We start from the raw sequence: 27,964 nt of genomic DNA, 5'->3' as shown, positions 1-27,964 counted from the left end.
TACTCAATTAAGATATTCCAAATAATGATGGCCACATCAGAAATAAAATTGTATCTGAACCAGATGTAGTTTTACCTCAACAGAAACAGAAGACAATTCAGTGCCTTTTTTAGAAGCTGTATCTATGTTAGTACCTACTAGGCAAAGTCATTTAAGTGATCCTAGAAATTCAGATCTCTCTTGGTACTTTGCACTGGGGACACACAGAATTTTTCTTACAAATTAGTCTATTGAGAGTTCATGAAAGGCTCCATTTACCATTGGAATTCTATGCAGTTCAGAGAAGATGACAACTTACAGTTACACATACTCTTTTCCTATTACCATTACCTATTTACTAATTTCACCCCTAGACTGACACTAACAACATTTCTTGTGTGATTTTAATAAAAGAATCCCTACTGCATTTCCTATTGAATCCCTCCTGCATTTTTCCTAACATGCAGCCAAAAGCACACACCAAGGATTTAGCTAGAGGGACCTGGCCAAGCTCAAGAGGTGGGCCCAAGAGAATCTCATGAGGTTTAACAGTACCAAGTACAAGGGGCTGCAACTGGGTCAGGGCAAGCCCTGGTATCAACACAGGCTGAGGGATGAAGGGATCAAGAGCAGCCCTGTGAAAAGGACTTGGGGATGCTGCTGGATGAGAGGCTGGATGCACTCACAGCCCAGAAACCAACTGGACTGCACCCAAAGCAGGGTGGGCAGCAGGCCAAGGGAGGGACTCTGCTCCTCTATCTGGTGAGACTCCACCTGGAGTGCTGTGTCCAGATCTGGAGATGATCTGAACTGCTTATGCTTTCTGCTGACTTAATTAAAAGAATATTTCAAAAAATAAGGGGCTATTTTTCATTATTTCAAGAATTCCTTTAAGTACCCTTAATACCATCATATCTGTACAGCACTTTGTTGTGGTCCCATCAGCAGCAGAACATGTTGGAGTTTGTCCCTATCCTAAGTCTCAGTCATGATCTATGATCTATTGCCCCTCATACATACCTTTGCTGACACAGAAATTATAAGTATTAGGAAAAAAACCTATATAAGAACTGCCACACCTGCTGCTAATCTATTAATTACATCTTAGCAAAAGTTATTACTGAACTACACCCGTGTAAATGATCCTCAAGTTATCAGGTGATTTGCTATCTGTAGTTTCATAGGTAATTTCAAAATAATTTATTTTTCAGAAGATGAAAAGATCTCAAACCCAAAAATTAAAAGGCAAAGTCAATGGAACCTGCTATTTTACAGAGCTTTAAGAATCAGATCAGTTTAAAACAACCTGAAATAGATTGTGAATTGTTGCTAAATGGGTAACTATCAATTTCCCTCTACTATAGTAATTTTTCTCATGAAAAACTTTTTCATTGCTTCATGGAAGAGTAATATAAATGGAAAATTCTTGGGAAAGACCAGGGTATACAGGGCTTAAGGACTACAAGTCAGATATGAAAATCTTTGGGTTTGCCACTGCCAACTCTTAGCAGAAGACTCCTTCACTAGACAGTATTCCGTTCTGAAAAAGTGGAGTCTAGCAAGGGAATCCCATCAACCCAGAATCTAATCAGCTCATTAAAAAAGCTTTTTTCCTCCCTCAGCCGTTCACATAGGAGTGTTTTAATGAGAAAGGCAAAGCAATCTTTTCTCAAGAGTTAGAATCAGAGATCTCTCCAAACCATGGGATCAGTGCACATGGCACCTCTGCAATCCTCTCACCTACAGACCTGACTTTAGCTTTGCAGGCATCTTCATTCTCCTTTACCAGAGGAGAGACACAATGTGTGTGGATGAGGGAGAGACTCTAGGAAGTAAAGAACAAAAGAACACAAATTTGAGGAAAGGCTACTCAAATGTTGCTAGTAGCAACTCAGCTGGAATATGACTCCATGGCATAACATTCACCTTTTAAATACCTGACAGAGATTTGACACACTCTTCTTGACAGAATAGGAAGTGCTAACATGGCTTAGACAGAGCTCTCAAAAGAGAAGTAAGGTCTGCCATGTCCCAAACAGAAGGTGTGTTCTGTAGGAAAACAGTGCAGAGGGTGGGGGTGGTAGCAGTTTCTCACAGAGTGCAGACACACTTTTGAGAGCACAGAAAATGCATCCTTGAGCACACAGCTCGTGCACAGTCATCCTGGCTCAGGCATTTTTACACAAACAGCCTTATCTCACTCAAGGGTATGCACTTCCTCCACAATAACAAGACAATACTGCAGATCTGCTTCAGTTTAGCTTTCACATACTTAGCACAGAGGCAGGTACAGGGATTTTGTAAGGCTGGCTATCTCCCCCAGCCTAGGCTGCTCCCAGAGCTCTGTATGTTCCTATATATGCACTACATTAAGATGCACAGTGGGCTGCCACAAACTTGGTCTCCATCAATACACCATGTTATTTTGGGGTTTTCTATTTTTTCCCAGTTGTTTACTTCTTAAGTAAATTCATTTTCCCAAGATATGGTGCCTAACAAACTGACTATCCAAGATATGCCCAGAATACATTAGACTGCAAGAAGGCCCTATGATGATTTGCTAATTAGCTTAACCCTTTTGGGACACGAAGAAGGAATTTTTTATTAAAACAGGATAACCCTGGACTATATTGATCTGACTGAGAAATGAGTATTTTAGTCAAGATGAGTCTCAAGATGAGCACATGCTGGAAACAGCAATGTTGTTTCCATAGCAATGCCATGACAGCCTCTAGAGTGAAATAGTGTGCTACCAGGAAATGAAGGGAGTTCAAGTGCAATGAGCTACATAGTTCTGTGAGCAATCCAAATACATTCTCATAAAGAATATTTAGTGCAGCTAGATAGTCCAAAGATTGCTGCTAATGGCAAGTAAGCCTTATCAGTATGCTCCTGGCAGTCTCTTTTTCTCATTCATTTCACCCAAGATGACTATCTAAAGACTTAAGCTATGGACAACACTGCTAAACCATTTCAGACCAAACATTAACAAATACAGCAACCCGTACCTTACTTCTTTTCCAGTGCAGAATATCACCCATAATTAAGGTCACTGACTCTCACTCTCCATAACACAACCAAACACATTAAACCTTTTACTGAAGAGAATCCTAGTATGTGCAATTATTTACCAGGCTAACCTTCCCCCTTCCTTTTCTCTCACCTCCTCCTCTCCCTTGCCTCCTCCTGCCCAAACAATACTGAGCAGATCCGTTTGCAAATGGGAAGCAATGTACAGAAGTCTTGCATACTCCTCATTAAATTTACAAAGGCATAGCATAAACTCACTTGTCTGCTTTTCACCCCAGTTAGTGTTTACACTATTACAAAAGCAAACCAGAAAAGCACTAGTTGTATTTTATCTGCCTAAGGCTTTACCTAAGGTAAATATTCTGGTCAAATTCTGCAAAGCTGATTTAAAGTATTTTCCCAAAGACTACAGATAGAGAATTACTTTAAGATCTCCATTGTTCTGTATTTTCAAAGAAATGAAAAATTATCAGTGATTTGTGAAACTGCTAAAACGATGGTTATAACCAAACTGTTCTCAAATTAAATTCTACAGGGCAAAATATTTTACTTGTAAAATACCTAAACACACTGCTGCTGATTCAGTCTTTCTCCAGCATTTCTCACGCAGTTTGTAAAGATGTGCAGACATAAAGTGAATGTCCAGAAACTCCACCACTGTTGTTTGTGTCATTGTCACAACCAGCCTCTTGGGTAAACAGATTGTAGGTCATTATATGTAGCAGTGCTGCCTCTGAGGGAAAATTGAAAGACAAATACTCATCCCTGCCAGATCCCTTTTTAACAAAATCCACTTCAAACCAAAATGTTTTCTATTTATTGTTTTAAACATGCATTTCAAGGAATCAAGCCTTGAATGTAAAACAGCAAGATGCTTCATTTCCCTTTTGCATTCAGTAAAAAGATGTGAAACAAGCATTTTTAAAACAGCCTCAGCCTCCTCCTGCCTGTCCCTGTAAATGTGTTACAGAAGGCACCAAGCCCAGCAACATTCATGTATAATTTAAACTGTTTGTTTGGCAGAATTTTTCCACCTTAATAAGTCGAGTCTTAATTGGAACTGGCACACCCACTGATTTTACCAGAAACTCATCTACTTCCAGGAGATTTTTATGTAAGTTGTTTTTCTGTAGGACAGAAATGCAGTTCAGGGACAGATGTTGTTATCCCGGGAAAAACACATCCCCAATTTTACAAGATGTACAGGGCTCTGTATGGACAAAATGATCCCTGTCAGGAGACTGATGCAAGTTTAACTCATTCGTCCCTTTCTTTCAGTTATCATGGCCTCCCAGTTGATTCCCCAATACAAGCAACATTCTGTAACTATTCCACCCTCTCTTGGAATACCCATGTCAAAATTTCTGTTCATCAAAGAATTAGGTAAAAGTAATCTGCCTGATGGCCTGGTTTTGACAACAGACAGGTACAGCTTATATTGTCTGAAACAGCAGCGGGTACAGGCTCTGTAACTCAGCCTACTCTCCTGAATGCATACAAGTATCCAGCCACAAAAGCCAACCTGCTGCCACCATGGGCACCTGAGCAGGAACATTTTGCCCCTAGAATTGATTATCCCATTACCTAGTCTTCTCTCACTGCTTGAACTCTCTCATCACAGTCCTCATGGATTTTCATTCAAGTGCAAAAGAAGCAGCAATATCTGCATCTCAACCCAAGACAGAAATCCAAGTATCCCAAAGCCACTGTCTCACACACAGGAAAAGTTTTCTATCCTAAAACTCAAAGACACACTCTTAATTTCCCTCTCATGATCATTCTTAGAACATACTCAGAAAATGAGTGTGTCATAAACTTTATCATGTTTTAAGACCTAAATCAATGAATTTGATCAATCAGAAACCATCAAAGACATTTTATTACTAAACACTCAACCACAGGAGTGGACTAATGCTTGAAACAAGTCCACACAGCTATTAATTTACTGCTGATATTTCTGTCAGTAAGTTCTTAGTGTGGCAAATGACACTAATAATTCATGTTGTCCTCATGAACATAACAACTATTTACTTGGTTTTTGAAACTTTTCAGGAACATTTCTCTTGGCAATCCATAGATTATTAAATTGCTTTAATACAATAAAAGGACTTGCCAAAGGCAAAGCCTTCTCTTGCATAAGCATTCTGGAATGTGATCTGGTGATCACACAGAGGGGTACAGAGGTTACTGTGCTTGGTCTGACCCACTGCTCTGCCTTAGAAGAGGAGGACACACAGAAGAGGAGAACACACAGCAGAGTCACATGCAAAAGTGTCCAGCACAGAGAGAAGTCTGGAGGGTGAATCTGCTGTGAGGAAGACACTGTCAGAGCCACACTGCTACTCCAAATAGCTGTGCTGGTAAATAATTATGATCTGTCTTACTGAAGAATGAAAGTGCAGTTGCTTGGATATCAAGGCAGACATGGCTGGGCTTTGAAGTACCACATATAAATTGTTCCTAAATATGCAGTCATATTAAAGAGGAAACCTATTAAGCTTGCTTAATCTACACAGGTGAAGGACAGAAAACCAGTCTGAATTTGGAAACAAATTGAGGAGATATTCAGATATACAATTCCCAGGGTAAGGGCACCTGTCACTTGACCCTGCAAAGGTAATTCTTTAAGGCCATTAAGTATTGTTTGATTTAAAGATCATTGCTTTCTGTGACATTAACAAAGTGTGAGTTAAATTTCAAAGATGACCTGGCCCACAAAGGAAGAAATACAATCACCAGAGACAGGGAGAACACCCCAATCATATTGGTGCCTTCTCTGAGGAGATCTACCCCAACAGGACAACTTCACTTTGACATCTAATAGTCCCTCATATAAACCCACAGAGACATATTCTTCTAGCTCCTTTTGATACACTCAAAAAGAAATCGCCAAAGGAATGCAACATTCTGACCTGGCCCCATAACCTATTTCTCTTCTTGCCAGTCTATTTATGTTCTGCAAAACACAGAGAATCACTTTTCTTGGCTACATTCTCTTTTGCTCCCCCTCCAAGACACCCAGTTGCAGTGCAAGGGGCAGCCTCACATATGGCCAGAATGACTCCACAACAGAGCTTTCAGGAAAACACCAGCACTTGAAACATCAATGCCTGCATTAATCACAGACACAACTCACACAAAGCGGCTGAGCCTCACCCCCAAACTGTGCATCTCGGGCATTAGTGCTGTGGGAAGCAGGATGATGGAGAATGGGGGGCAGGGACAGGATCAGGACTGACCTTGCAGCAAAATAAGGTGCAGTATCTCAGCATGAATTGTCTTCAGGACATGACAATACAGAGTATTCTAGTCAGATGGATAGTTACCATTCAGCTGGCATTGGTTTTTTATTTAAATGTCTTTGAACAACACTGTTATTTTTTATATAAAATTCCCTGATTTTTTCCATCTCTTAGCTGTCTCTTAGAATATCTCAGCATTTTCTGTTACAAATACTGCAGGGATTCTGGTAAGTAAAGGTATCTTTTAAAACCTGCAGAAAAATATTTTAAAATAGTCCTCTTAAGCCCACTAATAACAAGAACACTGAGCAAGGAATCACAATAAAGGATACTGAAGCTCCTATCTGTGATAGCTAAATGCCAGAGGTTAATCCTGAGATCATCCGCTGACATGTACGTCTCACAGTCACTGTTGACGGATATTGAGTTGACATGATAGGTGTGACCATTAGCAAAGATTCTCCTGGGAGTGACTTCTACCATCAAATCCATGGGTTTCAATACAGGCACCTGCCAAAAAAAAACAAAACAAAATGCAAACCAGAGAAAGAGAGGAAGACTTGAAATAGTGTTTTGCTAGGACAATGAGAATTCCAATACAGAGAAAGCATTCAAAGACTGCAATATTATAAGACTTTTTGACAGTGTACACAAGCTGAACTTCCCCCTGGATTAACTGCTGGGCAAGGCCTTCCTTGCCAAGGAAGAAGGGAGAGACCAAAGAGGCAGGCAGAGCGATGGAAAGCCTGGACTGTGAGAAGGGAGGGACTGTCAGCTGCCACAGAACAGGTCAGTCCCACTGCACAAGCTACTGTCCCACATCTGCAGGAGGCTCTGGCAAGCAGTGAAGCATTCATATTTTGCTTTTGCTAAGGGGTTTGCCCTTAGTTGTGAATCACTTAACTGTATTTGTATTGCTACTTGATGTTTCTCTTTCAAAAAACTCACGTGGCGAAAAGGCTGTAATCTCAGAGGAACATAATAAATAAAGGCTTGCAAAACAAAGCCAACATGGCACACTGTACATACACATGTACCCCTGAAAAGCCAATATCACAAATCATCACTTGTCAATGTGCCCCCGTTACTTCCCTGTGTGTCACTTCGAAGTCATGCTTCAGTAAGTAGACACTCCATTTATTCCCTATCAATAAAGCATTAAAGACTGTAAAGCTGTGGTCCATGACTGGGACTATTCCATGTTGTTGAACATGCATCAGAAACAATCTATCATACATCAACCCACAAGGCAGTCTAAACGAGGAACACAGACTTTGAGTTTGAAACATCTGAGTTTCACTTTCTACTCAAGGAACAAAACAAAACTCAACCTTTGAATTACAGAATCACAGAATATGACAAGTTGGAAAGGACCCACATGGATCACAGAGTCCAACTCCCTGAACAGCACCATGCCCAAGAACCACACCATGTGCCTGAGAGCAGAGTCCAAATGTTTCTTGAACTCTGCCAGGCTTGGTGCTGTGATCACTTTCCTGGGGAGCCTGTGCCAGTGCCCAATCACCCTCTGGGTGAAGAACCTTTTCCTAATATTCAATCTAAACCTCTCCTGACACAACTTCAAGCAATTCCCTGGGTCACCCCAGAGAAGAGATCAGGGCCTGCCATTCCTCGTCCCCTCAAGAGGATGCTGAGTTCTCAGAGAATTCTCAGACTATAAGCAATCTGGAATAGTTTTGTTTCCCTAATCATACAGAATAGATAAATATTCCATGAATGTAGTCATATTTACATTTTGGAAGCTTTTTTTCCCCAACAGACTTGTTGGGTTGTTTTGTTTTCAATAATAAAGACATACTAGTGTTTATACAACATAGCCTTCCAGCTCTAAGCCACTTCCTTTGCCAAAACACCTGGAGTGAATTCAGCCAAAAAAGTCTGAGAGGAAAAATCTACATTAACACGTGGATGATGGGTCTCCTCTCCAAGAAACAAGTGACAGGATAAAAAGAAATGGCTTTAAGTTGCACTGGGAAGGTCATTATATTATAACTGGATTATACTGGTTATTATATTGTAATTGGATATTAGGAATGATTTGTTCCCTGAAATTTTTGTCAAGCACTGGAAGGGGCTGCCCAGGGAAGTGGTTGATTCAGCATAGCTGGAGGTATTTAAAAGATGTGTAGAAGTGGCACCTGGGGCAATGTTTTATTGAGTATGGCAGTGCTGGGTTCCTGGCTGGACTTGATCACAACAGTCTTTTCCAAACTGAATAATTCTATGATCACATATGCTTATACGAGTTCCATGACTGCATCTTTTCAGCAATGCAGAATCTCAGGTGTACCAGAGCACAGACTACTGCAAATCCCACTCTTAAAACAATTGTTTTATAAAACAAACAAAAAAAAAGATGAAACTGAAATTTGGTGTACTGTCTTTAACCCAGTTGCTCTGAATGTGGCAAGAACCCTGCTCGCAATTAATTACAAATAAAATGCTTCCAACACAAGAGGTTAAAGAACCTTTCATGAAAGCACATTAAGTCACAATAGAATTTTATCAGGAAAAATAAAACCAACATGAACTCTCAAAATTACTTATTTTGGTCAGTACATCTTAAAGCAGTTGTGACTTGCAAATATGTGGCAGATTTAATACAGTGAGCAGTCAGCCAAAGCTTCAGTTAAAATTATCATATAAATACTTAACATTAGGTACATATTTAAATCTTTTACTGACATAGCACTACCCTTTTCACACAGAAACAACTGAATTTTGGACATGGACAGAAGCTTGCCTGCAGTGATGTTACTGTAGAAAGATCTTTAAGCTTTCCTTCTTCATCTTTTAAGTTGTACCCCTCCGGTCTCTTATCTCTTTCAGTAATTTTCCACAATTTGATTGTTTTATCTTTAAAAGAAAAAAGACAAGCAACTGTCAGCATAGGAATTATGAGTGCAGTTACCTTTCACAATATATTCCTTAAAGAAGATTTTACACCTTGGTTTAGACAAGTCCTGTGCTAAAATAGTCTGGGTCACTTAATTCTGCACATCCAGAAAATGCTGCCCACAGACAAAGTACTCAGAAAGTACATCCCAGATCAGATCTTCACTCTTAGTCAGGGGTTCCTGTCAGCTGACAGACTGTGTGGAGCTCATGAATCCAACTTGGCAGTTTGCAGGTAGAACAAACCCAAACTGCTCAATGCTCACTGCTAAAGCTCAGTTTATCAATGTATCTTGACAAGGAAATAATGTCACTATTAAAACTAGTTTGGCATTAATGCCAGTTTGCTAGGTTACTTATAAATAGCACAAGAACAGCATGGAGTATACAGCCAGACCAATGACCCCTTCCTGGCCCACTGTGGGAATGGGCAGTAGTGCACTGGTGTAACTTCAGGAGCTCCTGCAAATGAAAGGCTGTGTAAAGAAGGAGGCATTTATCCTTCCAAATGGAGAGCAGCTGAGAAATAACTGAGAAAAAAAAAATAAAAAAACCAAACTAAGAGACGTGTTGTGATGGCAGGAGAGAGAAATAAGGAGAAAAATGTACTATTCTTAATGGAATAATAGACTCTTCCTTTCTCATGATGGGTGAAGCACATGATGAGAGAGTAATGATGTCTCTCAGTTAGCAAAGAACCTCTGAAACCAACAAACAGGTTTTAAACATTTCAAATTGCATTTGTCTTTGGGGTTTTTTTATACAAGCTGAAGCTCCAGATTTCCTAATTTTGATTGTCCACTCCCACCGTGGTTGTGCTCCTAACCTGCCAATCCTAAAGCTTCCTAGACTCAAAAATCAGTGCCACCTCTTCCGCAAAGTATCTGTCCCTGAGATTCTAAAGGTTGTCTCACTCATCTGCTTATGCAGCATCTGCTTATGCCCTTCAGCTGCCAGCACAGACTTATTAACCTCAGTTCCGGCATCATTTCTGATTTCATCTCACTTTCTTCCTTTATCTTTCTTTCCCAAGTACATAGCACAATAATTTCCCCAGTGTGGCTGATCCAAATACTACTTTCAAATGCTAGTACAAACCACTTTAAAGACAGGATATAGGAAAAACATGAATTGATTTACCTTTCTGTAGCAACTTTTAACTTTGAACTTTCTTTGTTTCAAAATCAATCCCTCCATTACACATTTTTGATATTATGTATCTCTTAATGATATTGATATGCTAATATGCAAGCAAAAAAATCACAGTCAATCTACAGAACAAGAGGTTAGTTCAAACTGCTACTAAAAAGCTCCTTTAAAATATTCAATACATTTCATTTGTATTGTATATCATGTTAATAAATTATTAAAAATATACATAGGTCATGTCATGCCCTTGGATTTTTTTTAAATGTAAAAAATGCAAAGTGCATTTCTGCTGATCTACCAAAAAATTATAAATACAGCAATTGTAAAATGAATTCTAAGGAAAAAAAATGATTTTCCATTGTTAGATTTGATTCCTATTAATAAATCTACCTATATCCTGAGTGAAAACTGTTTTATTAGCAGGTAAGGTAATAATGTATTGGTTTTCTTTTCCTTTATCCACCTCTGGACTTTAAATCTTCCTTAGAAGTTTTAAGTATGCTTATATTTTGCAAAATATAGAAAAAACAGAAACATCTCTGTGAGGTTAAGCATTCAGTCTCAAGGGTGTTGTGAAGTTAAAATTAATTAATGTCTGGTAAGCAGTCTGACATCCTCAGATGAAACAATCTGTATAAATTCTGATCTACCTCATGTAGCTCACACTGAAAGTGGCCCAAATATATTCTGGTACAGAAGATACCAATGAATCATAATAAATTGTTATTATTATACTACAAAATCAGTTCATTTTACAGTGAAAACTACAAATTTGCTAACTGCAAGCACTGTAAATCCACAGTAGGATTTGAAAGCCTTGGAGATTTCCTTCTGTCTCCATTAATTAAGATGCCACAATCAAAGCTTAGCTGATAACGTGAACTGGAAAGGACCCAAGATTGACTCTGAGGGAGGTGACCTGGGCAGAAACAACTTCAGACCAAAGTCCTCCTTAGAATGAAAGGAACAGATTTGGGCAGGTGCAGACCTGCCAAGCCTCAAATACTGAGGGTTAGATTTAGACTGACTCTCCCCTCAGACTCTCCCCTGCATGTTCCTGAACAGCAGGATGCTCCTTCCAGAACATCCAGTGGGCACTGCCCAGCTGAGCACATGGAAAGGATGCTGTCTCACAGTTCTCATTTTCCTGCAAAAACCATGCATTAGATCCTAAGTTGTCAGAGAGCAAAATATCAAAAATTGCATTAAAATAGCAGGCTTGGAATTTAGTAAACAAAAAACAGTACTCAAGATATTTCTACAATCTGTCCAATATGAGCATGTGTGACAGGTAGTGCCTTCAAGTTAGGAAACATATTATTACCCCTTTTTATAGGCATGGAATTGATATACATTGTCAAAGGCTTCTCCCAGCTAATCTGTGAAACAGTGAATAATTCAACGTGGGCTGTCTGTACCCTGAAGCTAAAACCATCTTTAAGAATATGCCAGGAGGTGAATTTGAGACTTCAGCCCTGCTGTGCCAGGAAGCTAGGAATCCTCCTTGGCACAGCAAATGTTTTGCAATTCAAAGCCAAAATCCAAGGCTTGTGCCAGTGGAACCATTTCTGTTCTCCTCACCATGAAGGGGTCTGCTGAGATGCTCCAAAACTAAGGGGGAGAAGCAGAGGCCAAAGTATTTTTCCAGGTCCCAGGCTTGCTCACTCTTAGTGGAAAAGGGATTAACCACAGCAGCACTAGGACTGATTATTTCTTCCTTTCTCCCCTCTCATGACAGCACAAACCAGAAAACTGATGTAGCAATCTATATTACCTATAACTGCAAAAGCTGAAAATCATGAGGATTCAGCTGTATTCCTCTGTGTTTCTAAAAACAAACTTTAAAATGAAAAGGGAGAGGTTCACTTTCAATAATCTGCTTTTGTATCACACACTCAGAAGAAGCTGTTCTTAGTTACCTGAAGGGGTGAGGGATATCTTGAGCAAGGGAGAATAGTAGAAATAAACTTCATGAGGTGACTAATCATTAAATTAGCAAAAATCACCTCTCTGTTACAGGGATGTTTCATTTTGAACAAGTAACAGTGACCTCAAAAAGTCAAAGGCAACTTAAGGTAAAACAAAGTACAAAATACTAAAAAATTATCATATACTTTGAATTATTGGAAACATTATTTAATGCTATATATTTCAATGCAAAGCAATCACTTTATATTGTGTCAGTTCCCGAAGATGAGAAGACCCTATTTCTTATCAGCAACTCCCAATTACACTCAAACTTCTAGAACAAAACAATTTCTTTTCTGATTACCATCAGATCTAAAATTTAAAAAAATTTTTTGTGGTATTTTGTGTCATGCATCATCTGCAATAATAAAGTTGGTGGGTGTCTAAATGCTTCCTAAATGACACCTATTCATGTTAGGTTACATTCAGTTTTTTCCCCTTATTTCATATCTGAATATCCCCTCCTGTTAATAATACTGCCTTCTTTTATCAGTAGGCTTTAGACATGTCAGAAATATGAGTCAGTATCAATACCCTAGTATTATCCTCCTGCCTTCCCAAGATTTGTGTGCCTCTTTAAAACTGAAATTAACTATTCTGATGATAATGAATGAAAAGAAAAATAAATTACTCTCTCTCACCAACCTTCATCTATGCATCTACAAATAATAAAAGTTATGACAAATATAGCAGAAAAAATTCCAAATTTCCCATGAAAAACAAGCTGCTGAATAAGGTGATGCCTTTGTCACATGATCTATTTCAGGATAGCACTGCATATTAATAGAAAAATGGATAGCTCTTTAAATGTCTGTGAATAATCAATTGGAAAAACCTCATGATTCTAAGCATAAAATACGCAAACAACAGATATCAGAGGCAGAATGACAGTCTTGGTAAACTCTGAAAGAGGAAATTACTAAAACAGTAGATTAAAATGAGCAAATATATACGTCAGCACTAAAAGACACAGAGCAAATACTGCAAATACTGCTATGTCCTGCATACACCCATCAATCTCACCATTTGTTGATAGAAGTGAGTGAGCTGCATTTTGCTGTGGTAGCCACTTGATCTTGTTTATTTTTTCTTCTATCTCCAAACTCTTCAAATAATCAAATTCAGGTTCATGGCTCTGGAAAGTGCTGTAAACATTGTACTCCCCCTGATTGTAAGGCTCATTTTTACTCTATGGGGAATAAGAACAACAGAAATTTTGTTTATGACAGCAATATATCTTCATTCCTTAGGAAAGGTGCGTAAACAACCTTATAAATATAAAAAAATAGTGGAAATTTAATCTAATTTCTCATTTAAACCATTATATTGACAGATTTGTTTCAGCAAGAATGAAATTTGCTGTGAGTAATGAAACACTTAATATTAGAAGTTTTGAAGAAATGTCAGCTATTCAGGAAAGACTTCTGCACAAGATACTGCAGATGAATGGAATTTAGAAGTGGAACATGAAGGTAAGCGAAGGTATTGTTTTAAATAGAGTAGGGTGCCATCATCAGGAAAAAGCTATTAAAACAAGGCAGAAGAAAAACAAAAATAAACTTCTTTTTTTCCTTATATCAGAATTTTGGAGCTTCAAAGCATTTTTGTTTGGGACAGCAAACTGACGAGTTAAAAATCCTCACCCTATTTCACTTCATCTCTGAACAGGTGACACTCTTCAGTAAATCACTGAGTGATTTACTGAATCTTGAGATTATAAAATGTTTTTTAATTCAATAAAATGTTAAACATTAAGCCAGGTTTTATCAGGCTGTTGAGGACAACATTGGTAACCCACATACCTCAGGCTCCCTTTGGAATATAACAACTCGGCCCCCCTTGTCACCAGTAGCCAGCAGTTCTCCAGTGTGGTTGAACTCAACTGTAGAAATAATATCAGCTGGAGGAAGAAAGAGGAAAAAAAGCAGATTTTAGACTGCTGCTACAACACAAAGTCACAAGAAATACCAGGCACTCCACAAAAAAATGCAACAAATGAGGGATTTGAAGGAATACAGATGAATTCACTAATGCAAACAGGCTGCATGCCATTACAATCTAATGAAACAAGTGCAAACATTAAAGAGGCAAATTTGTGTTTCCAGCACATCTGCAGTTTGGGGGAGGAGAAGCTCTCTGAAGAGGTTATGCTCCAAGAAGAGCCATCTTGGGTGGCTATAAAGGTTTTTTCAGTACTGGCAAAGAAGAAAATTGGCCTCCTGCTATATGCTCTAGCAAGGACAAACATAACCTCAGTTCTCTAGCATGTATTATTTATTCTATGAGCTTTCTGGTGATTTTAACACAACCCCTGAGCAATAGTTTTCTCAAATAGGTATTGGAGTCAAAAGTGCAAAAGCAAAGTACGTGCAGCCTGTCCTACTGCTGAGGAATGAAGGCAAAACCAGAACTGTTCACTGTGCAGTGCTGGCAAGAGCCCATTCTAATCACTGTTTTCAAAAAATCATTTCAGCACCGTAAAAATGTGTCATTGGAAGACAAAAAGGATCTCAGTCTCTCTTTTCCTGATTTTCAACAACCGCCTTCCCTAAGCACTTTCATCAGCTTAAACAAGAAACCTCATCAAAACCTGAGGCCAGTCTTGAGCACAAATTACCACACATCAGGATGAGAGGGAGAAAGAGGCTGTAGGAGCTGAAGAACTGGTTCTTCTGTTTGAATGACAGTACATGCTAGAATCATAATCCACAGTTAATCCTACACTATTAGCATAATTTGAATTAAAATGCCTAGTGCAATAGTAAATTAAGAAACCATCATATATACAATCACAGACAAATGCAGGGTATTACTCAGAGACTGCATGTATGAATCCTCTATAATGATCAGTACTCACTCATCAGAAACATGGGCCAGATTTTAGAAGTGTCAGTAGTTAGGAGCTCCCCTTTAGGCATAAAAAGCTGCAGTTCTCAAACACGTTCATCATCCATCAGTTTATAGGGAGAACAATGAAGTGACAGTGGGCTAAGCTCTTTTGAGAACCTAGCCTCAAATGAGTTCACAGAAATTCAAAGGGATTGAAATAGCAAGTGGATGAACCATTTACTTGATAAATTTTATGAATTGAAAACATCTGTTTCTATTATTCTTTTAATAAACTAGCAGTTTAGTGTTAGAAAGTGTCTGTTGCCAGTAGCTCTCATCAGCCACACAGGCATCCAAAGGCAGATTCTTACTCAAACATTATAAAGTATTTACCATCTAAAAAAGGAAAACTTTGCTCCAATCACAGTAAAAAAAAAATCTTTTCATTTTTTTAAACAAGTCTTCACCATCAAATTCTTCTAAATCAAACCAACATTCCTCCATTTTTTCCCTCTACTACTCCAATATATAAAGGAGGAAAGGGGACCATAAATGGATGTGTAGACTTTGAGAAAAATGGCACATGAAGACTTAGAATATTTTTTGGTCTGAACCCAAAGCTTCTCAAAGGTAATGGCATTTGATTTTTATGTGGACTTCCACAGACTGCATATTTCATGGATAATGACCAGAAAAGCCCAAGATTTACCAAAGTATGGGAAAAGGACAGAGATTCTGATCATGTTGCATTATGCTCTGGGGTGTGCAATGGATTGAGTTTGATATCAAAAATAAAAAGGGTTGTTTTCTAAAATCTTAAAATCTAATGAACTTTTCTGGCATGTAAAGTTCATTCAGACTGCCTTCAATGGAAGAACACTTCTTGGTTTTTTTCTCCTCACACTTTTTGGTTATTTTCTCCTCACCCTACAGAATTCATACTGATAGTAGGTGTGGTCACCTGCTTATAAAATGACAGCGGCATGATTTTACTCATTCAAAGCTGGATCTCACCCAAATCACATAGGGACAACTGCAGAAGCCTCATACTGATACTCCTTTTAAACTGTGCCTTATCTTGAGCATGCAATGGGCAAGAAGGGCAAATGCAGAGGGAGAAATGTAGTATTAAAATATGTGTGTATGTATGAGCCATGTATATGAGACTTTCTCAACAGGTCACAAAAGAATAAGATAAAGCAACTGCAATAGGAATGAATGGCATTGGACATAGATGTGTGAATGCATTTGTAATTGGCCTGGGATAATTCCATAACATCACGAAACATTCTTCTCTACAGTGGCAGTGGTCATAAAGTATATTGAACTTTACAGAAGGCACCTGTCATTGCCCAGTAAAGTCCACAGCAGTATTTGCACATAAGAACTGAACCAGGATTGTAATAAAACAGCTCTGCATTTTCTTATTATATTGTATTTGACATTGAAATATCAGGCACAGTTAAATGATTATTGTTCAAAGAAAAGGATTGTGGGCAGTGTGCAACAATGTTGTTCTGAGGCAAAATTCTCACCGTCTCCCAAGGTGTATCTTCCAGATACATCTCACCTTTCTATTAGAAAAACTAATCCTGAGCTGGAAACTACCTATCATTTTTAAATTAACTTGTTCTGAAAAAGAGCAGATCCAATATTATGACCTTATAGGCTATGTAGCTTGTTGGTAAAAATTATCCTTGAATTGGAAAATCAGTTTTATTGATCCTGTAAGTAACAGCTGAAAACAACAGCTATCTGTCCCCTGCACAGACAACACCACCCCACCACCCCCCAAACATATCCAGCATATCTGTTCAGCAGGTGAACATCAGTCATGTTGTTTTCTTACAAAGGGTTTGCCAGGCTGGCTCTTCCTAAAACAGAGGAGGTAAGGACAAAATCAATCAACAAAGCTTTCATACTCTTCTGCAGGACACTCTCCCACGTATTTATTAATGCTGTAGCAACACCAGCCACTACTGCCCCAATCCTACAGATTCTTCCACTGCAGAGTGGCCCCCTGAGCACACAGAGCAATTAATTCCCAGATTTCAGCCTCTCCAGGATATATAAATGCACCACAATAGAAAAGCTGATGAATTTGCATGTACAGTAAGCCCTTGGCAAGGGATGGCAGAGATGAAAGACTCCTTCCAGCCTTCTCCTACACTACACCTTCCATATCTCTGCTGGCAGTGCCAAGCTTTGCACTGACAATTAGGATTATCAGAGACAGAGATAATTTACCTATTAAGAATAATTTTGGGTAACCTCAATGCCAAACGCTTACAATCAAACTGTAAATCCCATCTTTTACAGAACATTAATCTTCTTACTCCAATTTTAAATTTTCCATTTTTTTCTGTGCAGAAATGTGTATAAACTTGGATTTAAAATTCAAGATATTCAATATTTTCCCTCAATATACAGGTGCTGACTGAGAAAAGCAGACCCAAAACTTTCAAAAGATGAAAATACTCCAGGGGCACAAACACCTGCTTGTCTGGTCCACATCCAGCCACACCAAATTGTCCCAGTATGCAAAATGCATTACAGACTTGAATCCCTAAACTTATTTTACGTATTCACAGAAAGATACCACATTACTCTGCACAGAAAGATATCACACTACTTTACAGCTTAAACTGACAAGAAGCTTTTCCTGATCCAGCCTGTGAAGTATTTCATTTACTGACTCCTAGTCACCCCTAGCCTTTCATACCTCACTAATTCCTCTGCAGATTCACAATTTACACTCCTTAAATGTTCTTAATGGCTGTGCTGTTAATGGCTGCTGCCTAGCTGGATATATTCAGGTTTTGTGATAGATCTAAGTCCATCACTGTACACCCGGGCACATCAAGCTAAATCAAGCTGGTTGTACTGTTCCTTCCACAACTTCATGAGTATTGTTCCTACATGGATGCAGGCAAATGAACTCCCCAGCAGCCCCCCCCCCAGTCTGAGTGCAGGGGTGAAACAAGGTTGGTATAACAAGTTAATTTTGGCCTTTATTTCACACCATTACATACTTTTCTTTCACAGCATTACACACTTTTCTATGTTCACCTTCTAGCCTCTCACAGCTTTATTTAAAGGAATAAGGTATTAAAAACCATACAGAACACCAACAGGTCTGAGTACCTCTACAATAAATTAGAAAAGCCTTACCTATATATTCAATCTTCCTATCATTTTGGGGCACTCAAGTGTAACAGTATGCGATTTTCCACCTAATATGCACTCAGTGAAGCTAACTCTGAACATACTTACACATCCTCATACAGTCTTTTAGCCAGAAACCTCAAGCAACTCTAAAAAAAGCTCAACTGTAATTTCCATGTCTTACTTTTACTAAAAATTTCTACCTTTCTGGAACCTTTCATCTGAAGACTGTGGTTTGTTTTGTTTTGGGTTTTTTTTTTGGTTTGTTTTTTTTTTTTTTTTGCTTCAGAAGATCAGCAAAGTAAACAAAATTTTGTAATTATTTCATCCAGCACACAAATGCAGCTTTTTGAACAGCACAGCAAGTTTTGAGGGCAATCATCATGCAACAGTACAGGGAAAAGAAGATCAGAGAATATAATCTTCAACTGCATTCCAGCGTAATCCAAATAGAGAATTAAAGGATTTGGAATGGGCCAGAACACTGGAATTAACAACAGTACTCTTCCCTAAGAAAAAAAAGCTGTGAAATCCTACCAGCCAGAGCAGGTCAGAACTTGGCATTAGTATCACACCCAGCACAGTCAGCACAGCCAGGCTGAGCTGACGGAATCAACATCTGGGTCAGGATTTTGTTGTGTGTGTTCCCAGTGGCTAGCAGGCAATCTTGTAGTCTACGTTATTTCAACCAAGTTCTGACCCGGCCTAACCTTGGTTTGTGAAATCCAATAAGATCACAGCACAATCTGGCATGGCTGCAAGCAATGTTCAGTCATACTGATACAGAAGTCCCTGAGGAGAATAATCTGGAAGAAACAACAAAGAAGCTTGCAACAAAGAGAAACATAAAACAAAAGGACAAATGGCAAATAAAAGAGGAGCAGTATTACAGTATCTCGAATGAAGGGACAGCCAATACAAACAGCTGTGCTGTCAGAATTTAGTCTAGACTAAGAAAGAAAAAAAAAGTAGGGAAAGAAAAAACATAAATTGAAATAAAAAGCCTGCTACCTTTTTAAAACCTGAACTTTCAAAGGTTTCCTCAAACAGCCAGAAAATAAAGTATGCAAAACCTCAAATGTATGAAGACCTTTTCTGAAATAGCTGGCAGAGATCCTTGACAACTGAAAAATGTCCTGCTTGAAGTAGCAGCTCTGTAAATGCATTCCCTTTGGGCCACAGTAGTATTATTCACCATCTTGGATTCAGGAATTGTAGGACATTAGAAGCATCCTCAAAGTTCAAGCAAGCAGAATGCAAACACTCCCACATCACACCATCCACCTTGGCTGGGTCAGACACTTAACACCCATAACCAACACACCCAAATCCAACTCCACTCTTGGGCAGACAAGATACTTCATCACAGAATCACAATCATCAGGGCTGGAAGAGACCTTTAAGATCATCAGGTCTAACCATCAACCCAGCACTACCACTGTAATCCCTAAACCACATCACCCAGATACAGGTTCCTTGTCCTACACACAAACTGCCTGATCACCTCTCCAAGGCACCAAAACAACACAGGTTATGTGCACAAACTGGGTGGCCAGATGAGGAAAATGAGAAAAAGGAGAGCACAAGGATGCACGAGATGGCAAGAGAAGGAGAGAGCACACGAATGTTGAAAAAAGCACGAGGAAGGGTGCAAAAGAGCACACCTGAGAAACTACATGGACACATGAGAGCTTAAGAAAGCATGAAAGAGTACAAGGAAATGCTACAACAGAAAAGAAGTTGTTTGAAAAGAAGGATCTATCTGCCCCTTCACTCCTAGGATTATTTGTCATCCTGGGAAATCTTTAATTTTGCTTTCTTCCTCATTTATTATGGCTTTAAAGTCTGATGAATTTGTGCTAAAATATGGCAAATGTTTACACCATGTTAGATGAAGGGACAAGGCAAAACACAACAGGAAGCTGATTTTGGCTAAGGCAAACTTTGAACACAGATGCTGCTAACAGTGGAAAACCTTGAGGGATCACTGAAACAAGGTGATCAATTCAAATGAAATCCAGAGATGGGTGTCCACTACACCTCAGGTAGTTATTTTGTTAACTGCCACCTTGCCAAGCTTCTTTGCTAACACAGGCAAATACATCAAAGGCAAAATCCAAACAGCCCCATTTAATCTTGTCATGCAAGGACAAGGTTTATCAGGCTAAATATCACCTTTTTTCCTGAGTACAACCTCTTCCTAACATGAAATCCAAACCCGCACAGTTGAATGCTGACCAGGTCTTGAAAGGCACCTTGAAACAGGAGCACTTCTGCTAGGTATGACAGTAAATAAAAGTTAAAAAACACCAAAGAATGGAAGCAACAAATTTTTCTTACTCCAAATCCTGGCAAGCATCGTGTTAATCTCTCCCTTTTCTTCATCTTCAATCTCCAACTTTTGGATTTTAGAAATACTACACATACACACCTTGGTGGCTTGGGTGAGAGATCAGTATGAGACTGCTGAGTTTCACGAGTCCATGCATCCTATCCTCAGGGACCAAGGAAAACACCTTCCCATGCAGAACATCTGAACATATGTTCAATGCTCACTCAGAGAGAACATTCACTTAAAACAGAATCTAAAAAAAACCAAACCCAAAGTCTTTAGCCCTCTATGAGTACTTAGGACCTATGTGATTTATTTTTTCTAGCCTGGAGATTTAATGGAGTTGGGTTTTTCCTCCACTATTTTTGTATGTGTTTATTTTAGGAGCCTAGAAAATTTTTTTCAACAGCTTTTTAATCACATGCTAATTTCTAGCTGTATTTCTCAAATTAGAAAAATCAACTATTAGAGCACAGTCAATGTAGAAAAGAACTGCTTACAGGACAAATATGTAAAATAGGTTATCTGGGTTCAGTGTTCTATGCTAAAACAACACATTACACTGAACACAAGTCACTGAGATTCAGTGTTTCATAAACTGGCCCTACCACATATGTATTCCTCATTCAAAAGCTCAAAGCCCTTATTTCAGACGTTCTGGCACCCATCTCCCACCTGCAGAGTGCAAAGCCTCCAGGAAAAGAGGCCCAAGAGACTTGACCTTCTGCCCACTGAGGTGAATGCAAAGCTTCCCACCACTTAAGTAGTAAATAAGGTCAAGGAACATTTGTCAGATGTAGCGTAGCTGAAAATTAGGACACATTTCTCCAAAATTTGGCTACAGCTTTCATGCACTTCAGTGTCTTCATGTTCAAGGTGACCCGCTTAGACCAGCAAGGTTGCAAAGGCAGAATGGCTAATTAACATTATTATTATTATTATCCTTTAACATTATTAATATTATCCTTGCTGAAGTCACCAGGTGCACTGCTTTGTGCCTTCTTAATCTGAAACATGCAGTGGACTGATAAAAAGCTTCCCAGGATTCCTGTCAATGCCTATTTAGGGCCCCCAGTAGGGGCAGGCACTGCAGCCCTGCAGTCCCTGAGCATCCTCTCTGTGCTGTGAGCCTGCAGCCCTCCCTGAGCACTAACAGGCAATGCAGGGGCTGCTCCAGCCCTGCTTCCAGCAGGTTCCTCAGCCCCTGGGAATGCCAAAGAGGGGAACAGCAATCCCTCCATCAAGTTCAGCCTGAACAAGACCAAAAAAAAGGCTAGAAAGCCTTTTGCTCTCAGTAAATCTAAGCCATTTGGTAACTCTGCTTGTGTCTATTCTTACAAGCAATGCTTAAAACTAAAAAACACTGCAGATCAATCTCTATTTTAGCATAAAGATATGCACAGAAAGCTTCTAAATTTCACATTGCCTCAAATCTTCTTCACAGCTTACATTGTGTAACACATGCTAGTCATTTACTCTTCTGAGATTTTGGGGAGGGGGCAGGGGGGAGAGGTAAAAAAAAAAGGAAAAACAAAATTGCAGCCAGATCTTTCTTTCTTTCTTTCTTTGCTGACAGATGAGACCCTCATCTAAGCAAAGCACTCAGTAACAGGCATGAAACACTCTGCTTGATAAACATGCACATATTTAGAAAATGTGCCAGTCCACTCCTCTTACCAACCCACGCTGAAGGACAAAAGAGAAAAAATTGCCATGGGCATCACATCATGCATTTCCAATTTCCAGCGAGAGAAATTGGTACCCACATTAAACTGGTACCCACAGAAGGAAGCCTGCCTGAGCTGGGAGCTGCTGCTCAGCTCCATGTTACTTCCCACTGAGGAGCTGCACAGCCTGGCTGCCACCACCAGACAGATTAGAAATGGTGCTGCCAAGTGTTAAAAATGCTAGGCAACGAGGTTTTATGGAGAGCACAGAAAGACCTTGAACCTCGCCCTTCATTTCAGAGCCAAACAGAAGCCAAAATTGGGAAGCACACAAATTATCAATACACACGAATTCTACTTTTATTGTCAGAAGTGATTCTGCTTGTGCATAATAATTGTAATGATCTACAATAAGAAAACATCAAGTTTTGTTAAAAGCCTATTCTAAAACAGAGACAAAAAAAATATCCCACCCATATTTAGAATTTTAAAGGAGAATAATTAATTTCAAATTTATCAAAGACTAATGAAAAATCATCCAAAATTTAAAATACAATTCTCAATAACCACATTCCATATGAATGTTATATCCATATATTACGTAAAAACTTCAATAGAATTTCACTGCCAGCTGGTTCTGAACTTTTCTTCCCCCCTCCCCCCCAAAACTAAGCAATTAAATTCCAGAAGCAAAGCTCTCAGTAATTCTGTCACAGCATTTCTCATGTTCAAAGCACTTTCTGAGCATTAAACTCCACAGCAACCCAAGGAAGTCAGCAAAGAAATGTCAGCATTCCCATTTTACACAAAAGAAAAAAATGAAACAGATCCTCCAGAGTTTTTATCCAAGATCAGAGAACCAGTTTTGATTATACACATACTGAGGGACAGATAATCCATGCTGTGGCTTAGCAAAACATTTCTATTTAATAAAGCCCTTAATCACTTGTCTAGAGACTTAAATGTTCCTATATTCAGCTCAAATAAGTATGCATGTTGCTAAATGAATATACTGATGGAGTCCCAACAAACAAAGCCTCACCACAGCATGCACCCATGGATAAAAAGCCCAGTGAGCAGGCTTCTGGGTGAAGCAAGGGGCATATAATCTTAAAAATCATGAAGGACTGGAGCTGGAGCTGGACTAGAGCCAGAGTCTTTAAGCACAGAGACAAGGCAGGCAGACACACAACAGCCCTATCTGTGCTAGCAAATGAAGAGCTCCAGGATGTTCCTGGGTTTTGCAGTGCTGTGATTCACACTGCTAAACTGATAAAGAGAGGACCTTGAGAGACTTTTGGCTGCAGTAAATTGCTCTCCCCCAAAACACCACTCTGGCATGGCTCAGAGGCTACAAGGCAGGGCTGCTTCTGAACAGCCAGCACACACATGGCCACCGTGGTTTGGAAGCTGCAGAATGTCACCCTCATGGGCCTCTCTGTGCCAGCTGGTCCCAGGGCCCCCAAACACCCAGGCTGCCCAGGCAGATGTACTTAGTGGGTGAGTGCAGCTCATAGGCATCAGTGTGGCACACACAGAGTAACATTCACACTCTGCCATGCCAGATTACATTAGGGTTTCCTACTGCACCTGGCAGAGGTTGGGGTTTCCCAGCATACAGGGGGCTCTGGAGCTGTAGAACTAGCACAAGGAAAACAAACTGTGTTTGCTTTCTCAGTTGCAACCCAAGAGGGTGGATGGCAGTGTTTAAATCTTCTCATGAGAGACTCTGACTACAACATCCAAATAAACTATATTCAAACACCATGAGCAACAGACAGCTCTAACTCACACATCACTAGACATCTCCTCTGTGATTCCCAGCAGTGGACCAGCAAGCTAAGGTCACACACAGGGCTTGCTGCCTGTCATGGGAGCTCCATGCCAAGCCATGTAGACACTCATCTAACATTAGCATCTGTTTGCTTGGCAGGCTCCAAAGGCAATTCAGCTGACAAGTCTAAATTTGCCTCTGGGTCTGTCACAAGATCATATAACTCTGGGACTTCTGGGAATGCCTAATACTTCTTTGATGAAGATCATGCATATCATAATATATTAGCTTCATTCCAAGCATCCCTTGAAATCAGTGTTTGTGACCTCTCAGAATTATTCAGGTGGTGTGGCTGCTTTAAGTGTGTAAACCAAAGCCAAGTTCAAAGATCGTGCAAGCAGCTCTTGTTTGTGTCAAGATCGCTTCAGCAAGTTTACATGATGATCCCAAGAAGATAAAAATCATTTTTTGGTGTTTATATGGGTTGCTGTTACTGATGGAAGACCAAAGTCTGCTCCCAAGCTTGTCTAAAATAAACAGGATAACTGTATCAGCTTTACTATTACTCTACTGTTTTAAGGTTTGATATGCACGTGAAAATGATACTAAGAAAAGGCTTACATAACTTTACATTGGCCTAAAACGTTGTTTCATAAGATTCAGCTCACAAAAGGCCAAAGTCATCTATCTATCTATCTGTCTATGCATACACATGTATGTATCCAACTGAATAAATGTGAGGAAAGATGGGATTGCTCACATGCTTAAAATTAAAAGCATGCTTAATCACCCTATTATGTCAGAAAATAGATGAACTCTTGGCCCTGAAACAGTGAATTCCAGACAGCTGCAGTGTGAAAACACAATGTTAAATTTGCCCTCGAGTTTAAATACATTGTATTTCTGTAATTACTCCCCTAAAAAATTACTTAAAGAGCAGAAGACACTAAAAATCAATGCACCTTTCCCCAGTCTGTGTCTGATAAAGAAACTTCAAACATTGTTAACAACCTCAGGAAATAAACATCCCTGTTTTGGGATATTCCCAATGGACATCAATTACATAACAGGACTAGAGCAGCAAATATTACAAATGCTACGGACAATGTCTAAAACAGGAACCATTTGCTGGTCAGGCAGTTTCTGGGTTTTTTGTTTTATTTCTGAATGTAGCAGAATGCAGGGAACCCAATCATTATGTAAAACAGCCCTAAAAGCTCTTTCCAGTCTAACAATGCAATATTGCAAATGGGAAATCAGAGCATTCCCACTGTGTTTACAGCTATGGAACAGAGACTTCAAAGCTTCAAACCTATGTTTTAACACTAAGCAAAATCAGTCCTTCTTCATCAAAAGGTTAAATGCAACATGTATTTTTTTTTCATCCTATCACTAAAACTGAAAAGTCAAAACAAAAATCATCTGGAAAATAAACATCACTAATCAGGTTTCTGTCTCCTGCACAAAAACAGACCTAGAGGAATTTCCTTAGGAGGCTCCCCACATCAGGGGGGGCTTCAAAGCAAATGGTGGTGGCTCACAAATCTGCAGGCACCTTCCCCAAGGCCATGCCTCCTGAAGCCACACTGCTTGTGAATGCTAATTTGCAGCCCACACAGATAACATTTAGACACCTAAGCCCCTGATAGAAGCACAAGGCTTCCAAATTCCCCTAATATCCTTGAAGCTGTGCCTCACAATCATGTTGGCTGTTAAATGCAGCCCACAGTAATTATTGCTGTGCTCTCAAGGCAGAGCAGCCTTTGCTGCAACGCAGCAGCTCTGAGATGTGAGGCCAACTGAAGCCTCAAGTCTATTTTAGCCCCACTATAATTATAAATTATGGATATGCAGTTGAGATGCTTCTGAATTGTTTGCATGAGGGGGTATTTATGCACTGCAGAGGAACACTGCAGAGAAGTATCTGAGCTTGATCTGACTGAACTGGCATCAGAGCCAATGTAACAACAGCACGACGCCGTGCCCCAGACATCACTGCTGTCAGGACTCACTGCTGTGTTCAGAACTAACAACAAAACATACCTTTTCACCATCCTCCATTAAGCAATGTTGACACATCCATTAAATACAGAATGAAGTGAAAAGGTGTTGACAGGTTTCTCCAAGGCAAAACAGAGGAGAAACACACTGGTTAGTTGTTCAAAGGAGCGTGATAAGGGAAAAGTATTATTACCCAAGTCAGAATCACAGAGTAGACGCTGGTAAATTTGCCAAAGCCTAGTTAGAGTGGAGAGAGACATCATCTCACCTATGCCTGCACCAGCTCACAGCTGCCATCAGGCCTCACACTGCAGTGAAGAGAACAGATGCAGACCCTGGCACCATTTCCTAACCCTGGAAGAAGCTGGTTCTCTACAACATTTTTATTTTACATTGCTGTCCCTCAGTGATGCAATATTTATATGTAACAAAAACTCCTCTTTTTACTTCAATACATCACTGTACTTTTCTGGGAGTACCACCTCAGATCAAATACCTGTTTTAGTTTGATAGCCTCCTATGCACTTGCATAATTAGTAACTAATTCTTTGGAGAAGGAGGTTTGCTTCTACACATGCTCTGCACTAACTTGAAAGTCCACTGTAAAGCAGTACCATATTGAGTAGATTGTGGGGATTAAGTACAATTTCCACCACAAACAATAAGGAGGATTTCTGTAATCAGCCTTGCAGAGGGATCTAGATAGACTGGAGTATTGTTCTATGATGAGTGGGATGGAATTTCTAAAGTCAAAATGTATGAAGGACAGAGTAACACCAGGCACGGCAATAAAAGGGGAGAGGAGCAGCTGGAGAGCTGCCCTGCAGGAAGGGTCTGGGGGTGCTGCTGGCCAACAGCACCTCAGTGTGAGCCAGCAGCGGCCCTGGCAGCCCCGAGGCAAACCCCACCCTGGGGTGCATCAAACCCAGCACAACAGCCAGGCAAAACAGGTCACTGTGCTGCTGTGCTCAGCCCTGGGGTGGCCTCACCTGAGCTCTGAGGGCTCTGCTGGACCCCACAATTCAAGAAGGGTGTTCAGGTCTCTGAATGCATCCACAGGAGGGTAACAAAGCTGTTGAAAGGGCCGGAAGGAATGTCCTGGCAGGGGTGACTGAGGACTCAGGGCTTGTCTAGTTTGGAGAAAAGAAGGCTGAGGGGTGACCTCATTGCTCTCTGCAGCTTCCTGAGAGAAGTGGAGAGAGAAGTGCTGATCTCTCCATCAGATCCTCTGATGCAGATCCTCTCCCTGCTATCCTGTGACAGGCCATGTGGAAATGGATCAAAGCTACATCCGGGCAGGCTCAGACTGGACAACTGAGAAGGTGGGCAAACATCAGAACAGGCTTCCCAGAGAGGTGGTAGATGTCCCAACTCTGTCAGTGTTTAAGAGGCAATGCCCTTAACAACATCGTCTAACCTTTGGTCAGCCTGAATCACTCAGGCAGTTGGACTACATGGTGAATGCAGTTCCCTTCCAACTTAAGTAGTGTATGTACTCTATTTCAATTATTTCACTATAGTCTTCTCCAGATCACAGCTGTCATGTACTTTTTCCCCCCAAACACTAAAAAGAACCTAGACATGAAGAAAGAGATGTTTCACATTATCATTCTCAGATAAAAAACAAAGATTGGAAGAAAGAAAATTATTTCCTCATGATGCTGTCATTCAGTGAGGATCAAGTCAGCCTCCTAAATCTTAGTCTGATGCCTTAGAATACACAACAAATTATTTTATGTTAGCTGTTCATGAGAGTGTTCTTGAACCTCCTCAATCTTCAAAGTGTGGACTTCCATTACAAGTTAACTTCAATTGAAATCAACAGGAAATTGTTTAAATAATGCATAATGCCAAATTTTGAATGGGCTTCCTGAATATTCAGAAAAGGTGTTCACTGGATGCAAGGGAAAAA

General features: G+C 39.8%; 1 protein-coding gene across 9 annotated transcripts in view; it reads right to left on the bottom strand.

The window, feature by feature from the left end:
• PPP2R2C (protein phosphatase 2 regulatory subunit Bgamma) overlaps positions 1 to 27,964 on the bottom strand; it is a 193,767-nt gene that overhangs the window by 41,234 nt on the left and 124,569 nt on the right. For all 9 annotated transcript variants that reach the window (XM_038134256.1, XM_038134259.1, XM_038134255.1 and 6 more), the window contains 4 exons: positions 14,087 to 14,184; positions 13,308 to 13,473; positions 9,016 to 9,128; positions 6,584 to 6,761 (listed from right to left, as the gene is read on the bottom strand). In XM_038134256.1, the coding sequence (XP_037990184.1) occupies positions 6,584 to 6,761; positions 9,016 to 9,128; positions 13,308 to 13,473; positions 14,087 to 14,184 (555 nt within the window). The remainder of the gene's footprint in view (positions 1 to 6,583; positions 6,762 to 9,015; positions 9,129 to 13,307; positions 13,474 to 14,086; positions 14,185 to 27,964) is intronic.

Source organism: Motacilla alba, chromosome 4 (assembly GCF_015832195.1).
Source record: "Motacilla alba alba isolate MOTALB_02 chromosome 4, Motacilla_alba_V1.0_pri, whole genome shotgun sequence".
In the NCBI taxonomy this organism is placed as follows: domain Eukaryota; kingdom Metazoa; phylum Chordata; class Aves; order Passeriformes; family Motacillidae; genus Motacilla; species Motacilla alba.
Note: the sequence above shows the minus strand (reverse complement) of the source record. Positions and strands in the feature narration are given on the sequence as shown.